Source organism: Tauraco erythrolophus, chromosome 4, assembly GCF_009769465.1.
Source record: "Tauraco erythrolophus isolate bTauEry1 chromosome 4, bTauEry1.pri, whole genome shotgun sequence".
Lineage (NCBI taxonomy): Eukaryota > Metazoa > Chordata > Aves > Musophagiformes > Musophagidae > Tauraco > Tauraco erythrolophus.
In genome coordinates, this window is record NC_141468.1 from 71,921,955 (window position 1) to 71,939,987 (window position 18,033).

The 18,033-nt window shown below is 41.8% G+C and overlaps 2 protein-coding genes across 2 annotated transcripts in view; both read right to left on the reverse strand.

Annotated features, from left to right (window-relative positions):
• The window catches only part of ANO2 (anoctamin 2), a 198,399-nt gene extending 191,545 nt beyond the window's left edge, over positions 1–6,854 (reverse strand). Inside the window, exon 1 of the mRNA XM_086610450.1 lies at positions 6,815–6,854. Coding sequence (XP_086466576.1) covers positions 6,815–6,833 — 19 coding nt within the window. The 5' untranslated portion in view covers positions 6,834–6,854. The remainder of the gene's footprint in view (positions 1–6,814) is intronic.
• Positions 6,855–12,891: 6,037 nt separating this feature from the next.
• VWF (von Willebrand factor) overlaps positions 12,892–18,033 on the reverse strand; it is a 139,293-nt gene continuing 134,151 nt past the window's right edge. Inside the window, exons 51-52 of the mRNA XM_086610754.1 lie at positions 14,646–14,743; positions 12,892–13,080 (exon numbers count right to left, since the gene is read on the reverse strand). Of these exons, the coding sequence (XP_086466880.1) occupies positions 12,892–13,080; positions 14,646–14,743 (287 nt within the window). The remainder of the gene's footprint in view (positions 13,081–14,645; positions 14,744–18,033) is intronic.

The window sequence follows — 18,033 nt, forward strand, 5'->3', positions numbered from 1 at the left end:
ACTGAGCTTGGCACTACTCTGGTTGGTCAACAGCATTTGTACTCCTGCACCTTAGTCACCAGGTTAGAAGTTGAAAAGTCTGTGCTGTGCAGCTAGCTAAGAACCCTCCAGGACATGAGCACGCTGCCATGTGTCTTAAGTGACTGTGCCGTGGTCCTCCGAGTGCAGCGTTCATGCCAGATAGAAGCCAAATCACCGCAAATGAACTGAGTCACATTTGCCTACAGTTTACAACTAGAACTGAAACAGACTGTGTTTCAGTTCTAGTGTGATGTGACCAAATCTAGTGGGATCAGGTACAGATCCAAACTTCTGGCTAACGGTCATTCTCCACTAAGAACTCTTAACTTTTGGACATGTAATGATGTGAAATTCTCATAAAGTACATCTAAGTTTATGCCTACATGTTCTGGCTTGAGGCACTAATGTCCTGAACCCTTTAGTTTTAGATGTGTTCCTCATGTCTTACACTGACAAATTACATGGTCACAAAGCAGCACAACGGAGAGGCTGCAGGCTGTCCCCTGTTCACCACCACCATTGGTTAGCTATATATCCACCATAGCACGGTGTACAGCAACAACAGAATATGAGAAGAATGGTTGGTCACAGGCAGGAAATGCAGAAAGTCAATCCAATACAGGTAGTAGCACAGTGAAAAAAAATATGAGAAAAAGTGGTGGGTGCCAGAAACTTTTCACATACAAACATTTCATACTCTTTCTCCCTCTAGTGGTGCCATAACTGAAATGGAGTTGATTGATAGATAGAAACCTATAGTTTCTTTGAGAAGCTTATTGGAGGGGAAAACTATGGCTTAGTCCTTCAAGCATTAGTATTTTCTACCGGAGAGAAGACATAGGTGTAGCAGACCTATCAGCCTGCGTAGTTAGCCGTGCTACCACTAAAGAGACAAAGCACCATTCCTCTCCAGTCAGGACTTTGTCTTCCCCAAGGAGAAATAACTGAAACATTCGTCAGATCCTGTATATTCAGGAAGACATCATATCTCTTCTTGCCTTCTTACTAGGCAGTCCTGGTAGTGCTGTAGTTCTCTTCTGCCATATTCACTTTCTGTCTAAGGAAACAAGAAGCTTCAAGAGTGTAGTATAGTTACTTTCCAGTCTGGAAGGAACTGCCCTATGAGATTCGCTGCACTAGTATGATGAGAAAGTGATTTCACCCTCCTCTGCCACAAGAAAGAGCTGGGAAATTTGAACAGTCTACTCCACACCTCCCTCATGGTGATGGAGACAGGAGAGAAGGGAAGGCAGAAACAGCTGTATCTCTTGCTCAGTGTTCATGTGACTGAAGAGCTTTTCTCCTGTGTTGTTGAAACAGCCAACCGGTGGCAGAAATACCTTAAACTGCTTCTCAAAAGACAGAGTATTGAAGGAGGTAGCTGTATGCAGGAAACCTGTAGAGTTGTGCAGTGATCATCATCTTCAAATAATTCAACCAAAATCTAAACGGATCCATTCTTATAGATCATGATAGCAAAACTTTGTCTTTTTTTTTGGGGGGGGTGTGGGGGGGAGGAGAGGAGATTTCAGCAATCTGGAATTCATATTTCCCTCTTATTTAGTTGAATCTTTTCTTTTTTTTTATTTTTTATTTTTTATTTTTCAAGAGTCTAAGGCAGGCATTGTGTCCTACTGTTAATCTTCTATGCCCTCTAGACAGGCTGAATCTACTTACCCGCAGTCATGTGCTAAGAGAGAGGCAGTAAAATGATAAAGAAGGAAATGCTTGGAGAGGGGAGCCCTGACCCCTAAATTATTCTTATGTTTTCTATCAATAATGGATTAGGGTTCTGCAGCACTTGAACAGTACCCTAGATTGACTCACCAGTCTTCCATTTCTGTTCTCTTAAGGAGACTTGCACTTGGTTAACTTTAATGAAGCACATAATGATGCCACAAGGGAAACTCCAAGGAAAATAATTAATAAGTGAAGGTTTCATTCCCAAAGGCTACACACAGTGTTTCTCCAGTGTTTTCAGACTAAGCCTGGGATATCTCACAAGACCTTTGAACAGTCAATTAAAGACCTTTTTTCCTCCCAGTCCTTTTAACTAGGCCTAGGAAAAAAAATCTGCAGTTCATTTATAATAAAATGATTTCATTTCCATTATGCTTCCCAAACTTCAGAAACTGTGTCACGAACCTGAGGTTAACACTGGTAAGCAGGTGAGGCAGTCAGGGACTTCCAGTCAGAATAAGTTTTTCAGTGGAAATGCAATTTCCATATCTGAATTTGGAAGACTCCTGTTGTCCCAAAAGCTTTTCATCTTCCCAAATCAAACTGAACCAAAATGTTTTATTCTGAATGAGTTCCACATTTGACAGTGCTTGCTTGTGGTACTGCAGAGCCTCGGGGGCTTCTGCTTCAGATGCTGCCTGACCTCGTTCTACCCTGTAAACCTTTACAACATCTGGCCTTATATGTTCTCATTCTGTAAGTATTCTAGAGGAATTAGTATCAATAGAAACAAGCTGTGTGTGTGTATACATATATATATATATATATATAAAAATTTTAACACATGAATAGCTTTGGTACATCTCCCTCCCTCTCTCCCCCCCTCCATCCCCAGAGAACAGCAATAGAGTGAATCTTGCATTCAACCTGGAAAGCAAATGTTGAAGAACTACATTCATTCTAGAAAAATAGCCTGGGAGCCATCTCTCCAGTTAAACTTCTTCAAGTTGTAAACGGCTTCCAAGAACAAGGTAGCTCCAGGACAGAGATCAGTGATCAGCTCTAGTTCGAGTGCCAAATCACAGCCAGTAATCATCTGCTTGCTTGTGCAGTTTCTTTGCACTCCCTTTCTTCAGCTTTTTGTAAACTTAAGGGTTGGCCATGTGTGCTCCAGTTGAGGTCACCATTTGAATGTCCAGTTCCTTGTCTAAAGCGCAATGATGAAGTAGCTGCACATACTGCCAAAAATGGAAGGACTGAGAAGGTGTATTAAAGGACCATACTGCTTGGGAAATATCCATTAAGGGAGCCTACCTAATTAGGAGCTCTGTGTTAAATCCTGAGTTACAGGCACTTATCCAGTCTGAGTGGTCCAGATGGTCAGATTATCACGGGCACAATCAACTGCAGAATACATTGTAAATGATTTGGCCATCCAGGGCACAGACACTGGCCTGCTTTCATTTTATCTTCCTCTCTTTCTGGTTAAGTATCAGAAACGGGCTGCATTTCTCAAAGACACCACAGTCAGAAGTATACCTGCACTCGTACAGAATCCTCTGCAAGGCTGTTCAAAACATCTGCAATTTAGGAGCATTGTTTGGCAAGCTTGTTACTTCTTCCACCCTCCACGTAGGTATGAAAAAGAACTACCAGAGTTTACTGTTCCTATGTAGTTTGACTTAAACATATTTCTTTAAGGTAGATATGCATAAATGAAAGGATGTACCATGGTTATACAGGTGTTCTTTAGGTCCCCACTAAGCCAACGACTTCTCAGTTCTGAACATGCACATCTAGAGCTTCCGATTTCAATACAACCAGTCGTACCTGTATAAGTATGCAAGTATTTTTGTGGCACTGTGGCTTTCTCTTTTAAGCTGCCACCTCTTGTTTCTTCAAAATACTGCTTATTTAATATTTCAATTAAAGAGCCTTAGACACAAGGAAATGCACATTAATTAAATAAGCCTTGGTCAAGCTGGTCAAGCTTACAGGAAACGGGCCACCAGAGGAAATATCTAAGAATAAAATTTTATATAGGAAATCCATTCTTTATTCAATATTACTTGAATGAAAAGGTCCAGTAAGTTTTATTAAAGGTAATTTAGATTAGTGCAGTACTCTCAAACTCCTTATTTGAATAAAAGAAGGATAGGGTTTGACCATTAAATTTCAGATATCCAATATTTCTTTCTTTGGGTTTCCTTTAGAACTATTTATATGTTTAGCCTCTTAGTGCTTAACCGCTCCTACTAAAATCAGTCCAATAGCTAAACTCAGCATTAGACAGTTGTCTCTATAAAGAGTATGTCTTCTCTGATCATATTCAGGAGGCTGGGAAGAAAAAGAGAAACAATCTTAGGTATGGCCAAATGTAAAGGGACACAACTGAGGTAGTGATTCCTACCCAAGAGATTCTTCTTGTTGAGTGTCCTGGAGGCTCAAGATGCGGTGTTTCAAATTGAATGTTGGAATGGGGTCTAGGGAGGCAGGTGCACCCAGGCTGTCAAAGGCATTAGCAAGTACTTGTCATAGGTGGTTTTGCCCTTCCCACCTGCAGTTTGGGAGGTATCATATGAGCACGGAAACTGCAGGCTGAAAATCTGGCTTTCTTGTCTCTTGGTGGAAATTCAGCTGTGGGGGAACAGGTAGGAAGTGGCAAACCTGAAAAATGACTTTTTCTGCTTCCAGCTCCACTTCTTCTTCCCATTGATTGCATCCTCGATTTCATCGCCCAGGAGATCTGCTAGCCCAGAGCATATTGCTGGGACAATATGATAAACATGGAAACTAGACAGGGAATTGTATGGGGCTGTGCTGCCTACCTTCGGTTAGCAGGGCTGTTCCACCTCTGATGTTGTCTTAACCCTGGTTACTTCCTCCAAGCCACATCTATACTTCCATTTCCCAGAAGCTTCCTCTAAGTTTCTTCTCTCCATGGTAGGCTTCTTACACTCTAACCTGAAATTTGCTTTGGTTTGTACCAGGCTGCATTAAAGATCATAAGAGATGTTCCAAAAAGCCTTGTCTGTCTTTAATTCCTATGATTCTTAAAAGGTACTAATGGGAGTCTTGAAGAAACAGTGGAGGAAATAACATTCCGCTGTAGCTGTGTTGAGTTTGGTGGAGCTGCGCGTTAAGAAGTAATTCTGGCACAAGGTGAGCTTCTTCCCGTATCGCCATGCACTTTGAGACTATAATGATTCAGGAAACTGTTAATATGCAGTAAACAGAGCAACTTGTCCATAACCCTCTGGCCCTTTGCGTGAATGCATATTCACTGATTCTTTAAAGTAAGAGTTACTGGCATGAAGGATAATAACAATCCTCATACAGCCATTTTAAGGAAAAGGAGGCCTATAGTTATCTGCTCCTTGGGGGAAGGTGAGCCTGGAGCAGAGTGTGATAGAGTAGAGCAGTGAGTGACTCTTCTGACAGGGAGCCCAGATGCAGAGCAGCAAGTCCGGGTCAGGATCAGGGCTGCAGACAGTGATCAGACTGTCTCTGATCACTGTCAGACGCAGCCCAGTGATCAGCAAGACAAAAGTGACAAGGTAGGTCTGAGGTCAAGCTGGGAAGCAGAGCTGCTGGGTCTGGGTCGGGGCCAAACTGGCGACGGTCCGAGACCGGGCGCAGGTGGAGCTGCTGTTCAGCTGCGATGTAGCACAGGCAGGGGCGATCAGTAAAGCCTCAGTTTAAAAGCAGTTCGCAAGGGAAAGGAGGGCAGTCCACTTCCAGCTTTCTTCACAGCATCTCTGGTCAGTAATGGAGCTGGCCTTGGACTCAGCCAGCTAAACTCTTTAACATGGCCAACTAAATGCCTAGAAGGGGGATGCACTATGGGTCCTGACAGTCTGCCCTGAATTGCCACCAGCAGCAACAGCATAGCTAGCACCTTAAATTGGAGCGGGCAAGGGGGAGCACAGGTCTTTGCTGGCTTTGACTGGCCTGAATAGCTAAAGTCACAGACACAAGTTTAAAAACTTGTGGTTGTACTCCTTTGGTTGTACTTTGGTTGTACTCCCTCAAACACCTCCAGCATTAGGAGCAGGAAGACTGTATCTGAGTTAACGGAGATGCTCGCCCACCTCTGGCACACACCATGGGCCAGAGAGTCTCTTAAAGGGTGGAAGACTATGAACCCGAATGGTCAAGAACGAAGGAAACAGATGTAGGGGCCACACAGTATAAAACAAAAACCTCAGCTGCTTTCTGAATGTTTGCATTATCTGAAGACTTATGTATAACTTTACAGACTCCCCTCCTGTTGTTTTCTTTTTAATTCTACTCTACATGTAAAGATTACTGAAAGTTCCTGATTTTTCTGACTTAAAGTATATATCAGGACTAACTCCAACAGTGAAGGACCTGAGATAGAAAAAGAACACTGGAATAACTCAACAGAGACCAGCAGCAGGCATTAGATCTAATGGCTCTTTGCACACTGTGGTCTGCTATACAAATAATTTTAGGAAGGGAACTGGGTGGGAGAGCACAGACACGGCAGCATTCAGTGGGCTGCATGATAGTTCGGAGTTCACAGCAGAGCTATGACCTCCGAAACAATGAGATAACATGGAAACAATCACAGAGCCTTTGATTGTAGCAGTAAAGTAACAGTGAGACAACATCAGCACTGAACGTTATTTTAAATTTGTACACCGGGAACTCAAACACAAAAGGTTTTATGCACTGAGCAGATTTGTTCCTCGTGTATGGGAACTGAAAGCTCACTGCTGCACATTGTCTTCTGAAAAAGGATATTGCTCGTTCCCCCCAGTTGCATTGCAATAAGGCAAATGCAGATGGAAACAGCAGAAGTCCAGCAAAAGGCATTTGCCTAGTGATTGTCTTTTCCACATGGATCGCAACACTGACCCACGGCTGCACTCCTGAGGCTTCAGAAGAAATGAACTCTGCTTGTTTCATCTCTGAGCGGTCTGTACGCAACCCGTGCCACAGATTTTTTTTATTATTTGTTTATTTTGAAAATGTCCTGAAGGAAGACAGAGAAGTCCTTTCAAAGTATTCCTTTCTCTGTTCCTCACCCCCTTTCCACCTATTCAACTTCACAGGCAGCAATTAACAACGAAGCAGAGAATAAACTTACCGGGCGTGTGCGTTTCCATGTTGCCTGGAGGTTTGGCTGGAAGTTGCGTCAGTGCTAATAGGATGTGGCTATGCTGATCGCGTGCACAATCTGCTTCTGCACTGGCTTAAGTAGTGAACAGCACTAGCAGCTATTTTCATCCTGGCTTGATCCTGCTTTAAGCAAACCACGAACTGAAGCTAGTTAGCGAGATCTTCTGGTTTGGTGATTACCAAATCAGGGAGGAAAGAGAGGGAAAAAGGCAAAACTCCCATGACCTGAGAGGCTGTGGCAATTCTCTGCTGGAACTTCAGCATCTTGTCTTCATGCTCCATAATACCTCAACAAGCGGTGTAACAACAGGCATATTTTGTCTTAACTCCCCAGAAGGCAGTGGAGAGGGAGTGGAGGAGAGGAAGAAAAAAAAAAAAAAGCTAATGCAAAACCAGGGCTCTATAACAGAGCCAGCTCTGTCCAAAAAGCTGTTATTCAGGGATTAGGCTGCCTTGGAGGTGGTTTCTGTGGGGAAGAGTGTCTTTATATCTGCAAAGCTTTACAGTGCTTCTAGGTAGGAGGTAAGTGCAGAAACCTTTTTATAAGGCTCTATCTCAACTACTCGAGTTACCTGACTGCCTGGATGTTGCACTGTCATTCCTGCATGAAATATTCAGGGGATTATCTTGTAATCACCTGTCTAATCAGAACAGGTGATGGATCTTGCTTAGCCTTCAACCATACAATTTAAGCAATGTATTAGGAAGAAAAATTGTTGATGACTAATACCATCTAAGAAAGGACTTTTATTTGCTGATAATAATTGGAGGAAGTGTACTTATTTGGAGTTCAAATATTTTTCTCTTTTAGCTTATTTATGACACAGTTTTTCTTGTTTCAGAGGGGTAAATGGGTTTATTCAATGACTGAATAAAGTACAGTGTTTCTATTAACTTGTAAATTAGGGTCATGCACTGTGTCATAACCAGCAAGAACAGCAGTTTTCTGTATAACAGAGAGATGTACTGATGCACTGTGACTAAGCTATCAAAGATACTGAGTTTGTACAGGGAGCAGAGTGGCTGTCATGTCCCAAAACTTGGGCTGGGTGCTATAAAACTTTCCCAGCAAGGCTGAGAAACACATGTTACTATGAACTCTGGACAAATTTTCACTGAGTAGTTGCTCTTTTAACAAAACAGCTATAGGCAGACCAAAGAGAAGGAAATGGAATTAGATGATTGCATTCACCTGTTTACTTTGGCTCAACGGAAGTGCCTCACGAGGAGTTTTAAGTGTAACTCACACTAATGTTATATGCCTGATTTTACTTAAAAGGGAGAGGGGTTAGGACCTATGAGTCCATCTTGAACAGCTTTATACACGTCAGTCAAACTTTTCTGAGCTACGTTTTACCACTAACAAAGGGGGAAAAGTAATGATAAGGTCTGTCTTTGTGCATACAGGGAAGACAAATACATTAAATGCTAAAGAAGACTTTTTTTAACACTTGCTTTAGTATTCCCATAGAATAATGCTTGAGATAGGAAAAGTTAAATCACCCCACTCTTCTTAGTCCCTTCTTTGGAATGGCATTTCCTAATTTCTAAGTAGTGTATCAACAGGTATCAAATACTTGTCCTCCAAACCCTGTTAGTATCTTATGTTAATCTGGGAACTTCTTTTAGAGACTGCTTTCGGTTACAAAACAGGGAACAACTTGGGTGCCACAGCTTCTGGACTGACTAATCTAAAAACTATTAGATCGCAGAAATTAAAAAAAAAAAAAAATTAAAAAAGAGATATTTTCGGTTGCTGTGAGTAAGCTCTCTAGCCGGGGGGAAGCACCTCATACAGGCTTTTGTTTGCACACTAGCCCATGAGTACAAGTTTTGAGGTGGTGTGCCTGTAAATTTTTTTTTGATTGCATAACCACTTCATCTACTTGAATAAGTTAACTGCTCTTTGCTTAATCGCTTTGCTCTGATGTCCACAGCTGCACAAATCTCAACGTGCTTACTTGGCACAGGGCAATGGTGTAACCACATGGAACTCCTGGTAACTTTATGCCAGCAAAGTGGGACCAGAGAATACGCCAAGGTAAGCAACTGTTGAACTGCTTTTTGCCTCCATGTTTTATAATCCGTTAATCTGCTCCCTGGCTAGTAGCAAACCTACTGTTTTATATACACTTATCACTGGGAAAGTGGAATGAAAACTTGCTGAAAATTAGGCTATTTTATATCCACATTATGTGCCACACCAACTAAATTCTAAAACAGGGAGACATACTCACTAATTTTGGAATACTATAGGAATGCAGAGCCAGGTCCTGCCGGGATCCCTGTGGACACAAAGCTCTGCCTGCACAGCTTTGAATTACTAGCTCCTATAAGCCATAAGGATGGGTCCATTACAGGTAATACAGCTAGCTCAGGTAATAAATAATATACACAGGAGGCAATACGATAGGAAGCAATATCCAGCTGGTTAAAATGGAGCTGCGTCTGTAGTCTATTTTTAAGGACACTTTCCAAGAGAGAAAATCGTAACTGGGCATCGCTGTGTTTCCTAAGGTACCTGGGTATGGTGTTAGTTGATAATGTAGAGCTGCAACAAATAATGTCAATATATCAGCTTGTGTTTCACCTGCTGTAGGGGAGTGGTGCTTGGAAGTCTGTAAAAGTTAGCAGGCAGATTAGATGCTTTTAATAATTAAGAAGTTATATAAGACTCCTCTCCAAATCCATTTAACGTTCCTGTAAATCCATCCTGTAGGACGCTCAGAGATCCAGCCAGTCTTCTGAAGTGGTGGGACGCATTCCGAATCACTGGCGGAAAGGCAAAGACTAAGGTAGCTCAAAACCATCAAGACTCACAAGCAGGATTTACAAGTTGAAAAACGATGTTCCTCAAAGCCTGGATTCTGCTGGTGAATGTTAGTGCAGCAGTCTGATGTACGGCACCGTCTGATGGGCTGGCACGCTACCACTGTTTGTGTGCACAGCTCTCTACGAAGCTGGTACTTGATTATGGGCCTGGTTTTGTTCTTCACTTCTGCCAGGAAAAAATGCTTCTGAAAATAGCAGAGATGCACTAAGTGAAACTGGGCTCTGTGAAAGGCAATCGAGATCTGCATGGAGGAAGTCTGGGCACAGTGCCTTACTGACACCACCAGAACCTTAGATGAAAGACAGCTCTTTTGGGACAGGCTGCCTCAAAAAGCTTGATTCTCATGCCAGCAGGTCAAGGCCAAAAAATTATACCCCTTCTCAATCTGTTAAGGGAGATGTTATAATATTCCCTTCTTCTTGCTCTTTCCCACTTGTCTGTTTCTGTGTCAGGGTTTTCAAGGAAGAAGCTCCTTCTGGCCTTGAGCGCAACAGGGCCTTATCTTTGCTTGGAATATATAGGTACTAGCCAGGCCTGAATAATAACATACAGACCATATAGAAGTCCACAGAACTCTATTCTGTAAGAAAACCCAGTAAGTTCCTAGGAATGTACTGTGCACCTACTTTAGTCCATATACTGGTGTAGAGGCCTGAAAGTGAAATTGCAGCCAAAGAGGGTGAAGAAGAGCCATGTAGTATGAGACACATTCCTGAACTAGTGTGAAATCTAAATACAGTTTTGCTTATCCAATTACACTGAGTGATGGCTGCTAAGAGTTTGATCCTATACCAAGCAGTTTTCCAATAAATAATCTAGAGCTCCTTAGGAAAAGTACTAACTGCTCAAGCCTGAAAGCCAGTAGCTCTATTTTAGTCTGTTTCTCTCTTGAGACACTTAGATCCACAAGATTTTTGTTGTTAAATGAGGTAGAAGTGATGAAAGTAGGAATGCTTGCCCCTCTGTTTGTCAGATCCATCCATCTACTCCATTGCTGGTAGAAAATACGAGCTGTGTGTGTCTGCTTTTCAGAAGTTCAGAAAACTGTGGCTCCATCTCCACCCTATGGATGCTCCTGCGTGTTCTCCTCGTGCCGATAAGCTGGTGCCTGACTCATACAATTATCTGATTAGAAGACCTGTCTGCAGCCATGAAGCCTTAGGCTGCAATCCCGCAAGCTTTCATGAGCTAAGAGAGGTCAGTCTGGGTGAGGGCACCGATAGAGACAAAGAGGCAGTCCAGTGATGGTAAAGGGAAGAGGAAGACATTGCCTTTACCACCTATTCACTCCTTTTCTCTGGTTTTCTCCGATGTTGCAGGCTGCTGTTCCAGGAGATGCTTATTTGCAGCTTCAGACGAGCTCCTGTGCAGCTAGCTGATTACCTGGGTGACCCAAATCCATCATCGGGAAGCTTAATATCCAGCGGCAGGTACAAGGAGCTAGTGCGAGGATGGAGGAAAACTGGTGACAGATCTATTGCAGTAAGTAGGGCTGATGCCAATTAAAACTTGGTTTCTCTCCCTGGGGTTATTGTGGTCCCATAGCAGAAGAGAGAGATGCATAGAAGGCCCACACTTCTCCTAGCACTGTCCAGCAATACAGGATGTCTTGAATGAATAATAAGGGAAAAAAGGGCCTACAATTCACCATGTGTTAAATCCACAGCTGAATGGCAAAAGAGAAGAAACAGGGATCTGCCTGGTTCCTCTCAAAAAAGAATACAACTTGCCTTTTTAGTTGAAAGCACAGAGGGAGTTTTTGTTTGCTCCCAAAGGGAGTCATTCATGTATATGGGGAAGTGTTTTGACCCGTTTAATCATGTGAGGAGCATTAGCTCCTTCATCTCAAAACTTTCGTCCTCATGACCCAAGGGCAGCAGTGACAATGTCTCCCGATATGCCTTTAGTTTCTACAGATGCCAATCTAAAAATGACACAAGAATAACCTGATTTCCTGACCTTTTCTGCCAGGCTTCCCAGGAGCACTCTTACCCTTCAGGACTTCTATATATGCTTTTCACGAGTTTAAGAACACTTCGGCCAGAGGCGGAGAAACTATGATTTTCTCCACCCATCACCTATTCCTAAGACTTACTAATTTCATCACAAACGTATGAAAAGTTTGATTTTTCTTATTTATTTTTAATTCACCTCCTATATCTGAATTATTACTAAAAAAAGTTACCTCAATTCAGCAAGAGGTTAAAATATTCTTTGCTTTCAAAAATTCAAATGGAATGAATAGTTCTCTCTCACACATTTTTTGAGAAATTAGTACTTCCCAGGTGAAACTGCTTGACTGGCACTAGATTCCACCATGACCAACAACCCTTTGGAAAATCTTTTGTGTTCCATGGCCTGACCAGACCAAGTGGAATTTAAATCCTGCTAAATTTATCCCTGGCAGCAGAATTAAATTAAAGCTGCCACTGACCAGTCTGCATTTGAAAGAACTCTAAATTTTGTAGCTAATGCAATAGATGGAGTTTTGGTACCTGGAAATAAGGGAGATTACTGATGACCTTTCTCTTCAAGTTGGCCTGTGGAAGTGCTGAAGTAAATAGGTTAGAGCTGTCCCTCAGCCCATTCCCAAGTACTGAGGACTTACAGAAGCTACACAACCTGTCCTCAGCACTTAATTTCTTTGCATTCAGCTTCAGGAGGAACATGTATATGCATTGCAGAAGATATTTGGTTGCCTGAGCCATAACCAGTATTGTTTGTGTACCAGGAACATCACTCTCTTACTGTGAAGCCTTCCTCTGTAATTACCATACTCCCTGACTGGAGCAGAAAAAAAAAAAGACCAAAAACCTAAAAGCTCACTGTGTGTCACTAAGGACTGAAGTGACAAATGCAAGCGTAATGTCTCTGAAGACAATTAAAATGCTTTGAGATATGTTCTTTAAGTAGAAGCAACTGTTTCTGTTACTGTGTTGTGGTTTTGCTTTTTTGTTGTTGTTTTTCTAATAAAGTGGATTACTTTCCAAGGTGAAGATGAAGGAGAACAATACAATCTGCAATATCTATAAATCCCAAGAATAATCAGAAAATGCTCCATTGTGCTAGTAAGCTTTATTGTTTGCTGTGTTTATACAATTAATCAGGATTCTACTGGATAAAACAGTCTACAGAGAGAAAATAAGGGCTTGCACTGTAAAGTTCCTTCATCATAAAACTTGAGATTACACAACTGGGCTTCTTGGAAATACTCAGACTGTACACTTCCGAGAATAGCATTCGCACTGAGAGGCAGAAGGGATGTAATGCTGCACCACTGTCCCATTGGCACACTGGAGCGGGATCGTGACTATGGTTGTTTGAGTAGCTGTACAGCAGCTGCACACGTCTTCCCATTTCCCTGTCTGAACAGAGTATCTGGTGTTGCTTCTGCACTTGCCCTAAGTGGAAAAAAGAGATACTAAGTTTGAACAGTGCCAGACCTCAGTGCAATCAGAATCCAGTTTCTTCCCTTCAAAACATCCATGGACAACTTTTCCTGGACTTCAGTGCTCTGCTGTGGGGTGCTGGTCAAAGAGTAATGTCTTATGAGCATAAGCATAGCAAAGGAGAGGAGAAGAAACTGCTCCCATTAAAAAAGTTTATAATTTAAAATATCACAGGTGATGTCCGGGGCTATTGTGTTGGCCTCTAAGCACATATGGTTGTCGTCTCAGCTCTATGAGATCATGCATTCAGAAAGTGCTTTAGCCCAAGTGTTGCAAGCCACGCATCCATTGTTGTCCTGCTGGTTGCTATTTTCCCTTGTTTTACTTGTCTGGCCACTTTACTAATTTAAACCGAGCTGTCAATGCCTGTAGCTATAAAGCTTTCATGATGTAAAAACAAACGGCCTCACATTAAACTCTTGTCAGAGTCCATTTCTTCTCGTGGCTCTGTGCTCTTATTTCTGAGATTAATACAAAAAAAAAACCCCACGCATAGAAAAACTGTACTCAATACCACCTATAGCAGGAGTATTTAGTTTATTCAATATATGGCCAGATTCACAAAATAAAATCTGTAGCTTTGTAGGGGAAACTTCAATACATAGGACTTTATGGCTAAAGACCTGATTACCACTGACTTTGTGGACAGGACAAGAATATTTATTTTTTTTATGAAAGCTAAGCGTGTTTGTCATTGTTCTTAAAGCTTCCACTCTTATTAAGACTTGTGTAGCAAATGAAGGCCCTTTACCAGGTAGCTATCCGAAAAGCCTGAGCGTAATACTTCTCCCTTCTGTTCTCATTCTTTTCCCAGTAGTCATGGGAAAGACAGACTCATTTTGCCTACTGCCTTAACTAAAGGGAATATTCAGGGGCTGGGTGCAAGCCATCTTCTTGACAGCCATCCTTGCATGCCATAGCTTGGACTGTATGCAAGTATTTAATCTGATTATGGAAGAAATACACAAGACATGCAGAACACAACCGCTTAGTGCTCAGGCTAATAGAGGAGTCGTAGAGCTTATAGAGCACAGAAGTCAAATCACAGCACTCAAGTTTAAATGTTTTTTAAAGTATCATGCATCTAAACACCTATTTACACTCTTATAAATCAACTTCAGAGCCTGAAGAGGGATATGTGCTTAACTGTAAACTCAGATCTGAAAATCAGCTTCACTAATACCAAGATGAAAATTCTTTTTACATAGGAAGTCCTAACAAAGCTGCTTCAGTCATTAATTTTTGATGGAAGTAAAGGAGAGTGGTACAAACAAAGCTTTTGGGACTAATGTGGTTTTTTCCATGCTGGCTTGAATAGGAAAAATTTGACATCACCAAATTACTTTAGGAAATAAATGCTAATGAGGTTTACACTGTTCGAGTGAATCAATGAGAAGAAGAGAAACTGACTTCACTTATTGAAGTGAAGCTGTAGTGGAGGCAAAGTTTTCCCATGTGAAAGAGAGAAAGGGGGCAAGGGCAGATCTTGGGGCAGGGGAGTTGCTTTTGGTTCTTACCTCACAATGAGAAATAGGCACTTCCTTTTCAGCCACACATCCGTTGATATTACCATACTGCAGTCTGGTACTTACTGGTCGACATTCCACTTCCACACCTACCAAGTTAAAAAAGAAAAAAAAAAGTATTTGACAATGCTGACAACCGCTTTTTTTTTTTTTATCTTTCTTCCCCTTATTACTGAAATTGCTGTTAGTGACATGTCATTGCTGGTAAGATTCCTAGCAAGAGAATTAGGTGTTTCTCCTTAGAGTAATCAATGTAGAGCTGTGTGACCATATCGCACTACAGCTCTAAAATTCCACTGGAGAGTAGCGTTTCCCTCATGTTTCTTTTCAACTGACTGCTTTGTTTGAAAGTCACCTTGCCACCTAACGTCTACCTTTCACCTGTTAGCTTCTGTGTTAGATAGCTCTCCTTTTCAAGTTCAGCGGTACATTGGGCAAGCAGGTGTATAGGAAAAAGATGACACAGACGAGAACCCAAATAACCTAATCAGAGAAATAGAGCACCCTGACCTGGCTTCTCCTGGGGCTGTCACAGGTTAGAGATCCAATTTTCTGGGGATGATGCCCTTCACGATGAGTCAGTGGGAGCAGCTCTCCAGATGACCTTACAGACTGAGGTGAGTCACTGCATTCAGGACTGTGCGGGACTCGTTATGCAATGCTAGGGAAGAACACTCTGGGATTCTACAAGACTGACCTATTATGGGATTTTTAGGGGAGGAACTAAGGGTGTGGGAAGAGAGGGATTAAAGTGATTTGTTGAGGAACAAGCATAGGAAAACGGATGAATAAAAGCATAAAGAGGGCCATTTGCACCTTAAAGAGCTGCTGGTCCATACTTCTGTCTGACCCTGCCCTACATTTGATCACTGCAGTCTGTCCCATCTTCTTATGAAACTCCATTTCTAACTACTTGTTCTGGGTGACGGACTTTCTGTTCTATGTGGACATGTGCGTATGGAGGCTTAAATGCAAGCAACTGGAATTGCACCATAGGTCATAGGGCCCATGAGTCTAGGTTAGCAGGGATGCAGGACCAATTACTGGACAGAGTGAGTGCCTAAGACCACTAAGGACCTTCATCTTGATCAGCCAGAGGGGAGATCAGGATCAGAATGTGGGTGCTGTTTGTATTTGCCAGAGTACTGAGTGTTTCTGTGTGTCGACGTGAAGAATGTGTGTGTGCCTATTGGGATACACGCTCAGCCCCACTGCTGCCTGGACCTGGAGCTGTGGCAGCCTCACCTCTATTGGGCTCCTAGATTTGACAACTCCTAACAGTCCTTGCACGTGTGGTGGATTTTGCAGAAAACTAACATGGCAAAAAAACACCTAGGGAAAAAAAAACTATAAAACTAATTCTGAGAAAATTTAACTTTGGGTCAATGACTCAATTTCATGACTGTCTTCAGCAAGTCATGAAATACTGATACTTGTTTTCTCATACTTTTTGCTCTTAGTGTTAAGTAAATTCTCCCTGTTTTCTTCCATCTAACGAAAAATCCACATGAGAGGCAACAGATCTGGATTTGTTGGGCGGGGGGGCCGGGCATGAGGTCAGGGAATCTGCTGATACCTCTTTGTGGAGTGAGGTTCGTTTGCTACAATCTGTTAACTGCCGTAATTTACAATGACTCTGCTCCTCCACTTGCGAATGGAACCTCACTATTGACACGCTCAAATACAGGCTAATCCAGAATATTTTATTCTAAACACTCTCCTTTGTTTTGGTCCACATCTAAAGACTTGTGAAGGAGCTAATGCTTTTTAAAGTGGATATTTTATGCACTGCAAAGAAGTTCTTTGTAGTGTTAATATAGTGCTGTGCCTCTGTGTAAAGACAGCTCCTTCTTTTACTCATTTCTAACTAACCAATTTTTTTCTACATTTACCAGACTACTGGACTATTTTTTATATACTACACAATAGCATTTCAGAGAGCTGAAAGAATTGATCTGGCCAACTGCAAAACTAAATAGATACATAAATTGAACAGAAATGTATCCACCTTCCTAGCAGCAAACATAGCTTTCAATACCTTTTCCATGGGAATGTTAGTTCCAAATTGGCTCTGTGCCTTGCTAAGGCTTTACGTTTCATTAAAAAAAAATAAAATAAAATAAACAACCAAATGCTTGAAAAGTGTTTCTGGCTCCAGGGCTGGAACTGCTAGTTCTCTTTTAATTATTTCATCACTTCATTTGATAAAATTTGTCCACATGGAAGGAATACACAATTGTGTCTGCACAACTGAAAACCCCTCAAAAAATAATTTTCATCAGACTCAACACAGCTTCATCACCTTGTTGATCCTGACTTATCAACTGGTTCTCGAATTACTTTGCTTCTTCCACTTACTTTTTTGTAAACTGTGCCTCCTTTGCTAAGGCAAGTGCTTATAACTTAACAAGATATATGCAATTGAGATCAACAGGGAAAAAGAGGTAAGAGGCGGAAATGCAACTTCCTTGTTATGTGAGAAAATAAGGAGTGTCCTTTGCAAATAATCAAGTCCTTTGCTAGTACCACAAAAATCTAATGAGAAAATAAGCCTGTTCAGCTATGTGCTCCTATGTACTTAAAACCTGGAACAATGCCCTCAGACACACTTCCAAACTCCAATTGCCAAGGCATCACATAGAAAGGGAAATTGGCTTCTTAGACAACCTTTGCTTAAAGCCATATGGGACTCTGCTGAACCAGGGACATCATCCTGAACTGTGCTTTGAACTTGAGAGAATAAGTTCTTTTCCCAATTCTTTATGGTGCTGAGGTGTCTGAAAGACAAACTATCCCAAGACCTGGGAAGGCAATGTAACCTATATCCAAGTGTCTGTGTCCGTGAGAAACTGATTATTCCCTTATCTGACTTTTAAGAATAATTAAATTACTCTTTGCAAAGCTTTGGTGTTCTCGGTAGGGCATGTAACAGACTGCATACTGCTACTGAGTGCCCTGGCGGAAAGATGTAAATACAGAGGAGAAAGAAAGAGAGTTTGGTAACTAGAAGTATCTGTTTGATTCAAAGCTATCTGTGAATCATCGTCCTTCAATTGATAAGCCATGGTTAGTTGGATGGATGCAGTATGTTGACTTTTTCCTTATGAAGGGCCCTGAATAGAGAAGCAACTAGGAATAGGACTGCTCTATAACGCAAGACTCTTCAGTTTTGGGCTGTAACAAACATCAACAGGAATAAGAATCTGAAGGCCCATACCAAATGGGCAGGTTTAGGCATGTGATATTTCAGTTATATCAGTTTGCTTTTGCTGCTACAAGGAGGTATAACTGTTAAATATATAAATGCATTGAGCTGTGCTCATTTGGAACCGGGTTTCTTCTCTCCTCCATAGCAGTGATAGGCATTCCCAATTAGTAG